General features: G+C 59.4%; 1 protein-coding gene across 1 annotated transcript in view; it reads right to left on the minus strand.

Annotated features, from left to right (window-relative positions):
* Positions 1 to 256, minus strand: part of MSX2 (msh homeobox 2) — an 18,488-nt gene extending 18,232 nt beyond the window's left edge. Inside the window, exon 1 of the mRNA XM_017728050.1 lies at positions 80 to 256. Coding sequence (XP_017583539.1) covers positions 80 to 256 — 177 coding nt within the window. The remainder of the gene's footprint in view (positions 1 to 79) is intronic.
* Positions 257 to 1,145: the final 889 nt, after the last annotated feature.

Here is a 1,145-nt window from a genome sequence, read left to right on the forward strand (position 1 = left end):
GGCCCGTCCCGGCCAGCTCCGCCTCCCCCTCTGCCTCCCCCTCTGCCTCCCCCGGGCTCCAGGCTACCCTTGGGCCCACCTCCGCCTCGCTCTTCCCAGCCTGGAGGCGGAGGGAGGTGTCGGGCAGGCAGTGCCGCAGCATCCTCGCTCCTGTATCCATCAAGCCGGGAGCAGCATCCCCGCCACGAAATTCCACAGCATCGTTAGTCTGGGATAGCTGGGGATGGTGGATTTGGGGGAGGGGGCTGTCCGACATCCCCCTCCCCTTATCGGTGTAAATCAGGAGGGAGCTCACTGGGACCATTACACGAATGATGTCCCGTGTCCCCAGTCCCGTAAAGCAGCAGCCCCTGTCCCTCACAGACACCTCGGGAGGACAAAACGCCCGTGGGCCGTAGGGAGCGCGTTTATTCTCCGGGAGGGAAAACCTCGCGAGCATTTCCCCCTCCTTTTGTGATCGATTTGGTTAATAATCCGTTTTCTAGAGACAGGAGATTTTTTTTAACGAGCCGCCGTGAGGCTGGCGTGAGGACATCCTTCAAGGAAGGAAGATAAGGCTCCCGATTTACCTCGAGAAGGAAAGGCAGGAAAATGGAATCAGAGTGGGCATCAAGCGTAAGTTTTGCCCCGGAACGAGGTGTACACCGAGGGAGTGTTTGATGTGTCAGAGGCTGGGAGATTATTGTTTCATCGCCTTGCCCCAGATGAGACCCGGAGCCAAGAGAAAGGCGTTGTATTAACAGTAATACGCGTTTATCTCCAGACGCTAGAAAGGAATTAAAGAGAGCTGAACATCAGAGCTTCCGAGGGATCAGGGCTGGTTACCGACGCCTCGATCTAGATCCCCCTCTGGATTCCCGAAGCCGTTTTGGCTGACAGCTCTTGGCTGCGGAGCCAGCTCCGAGTGGTTTGAGAGGGGACCCTTCCCGGAGCATCCTTCGGGGGGACGCGTCCCGCAGAGCCGGGCAGGGGGCGGGGGGCTCTGCCCCGGCTCCCGGGGCGCGGGGAAGGTGGAAGCGATGGAGCCGAGCTGCGCTAAGCGCAATCACGCGTTGTAATTGTCCCCTGTGTCACCCGACAATGATCCCCATTGATCGCACCCGTGTCATCCACTCGTTTGGACAGCGAGTGCACAACGAACCGTG

The sequence above is a fragment of the Corvus brachyrhynchos genome, unplaced genomic scaffold, assembly GCF_000691975.1.
Source record: "Corvus brachyrhynchos isolate BGI_N302 unplaced genomic scaffold, ASM69197v1 scaffold21, whole genome shotgun sequence".
NCBI lineage: Eukaryota > Metazoa > Chordata > Aves > Passeriformes > Corvidae > Corvus > Corvus brachyrhynchos.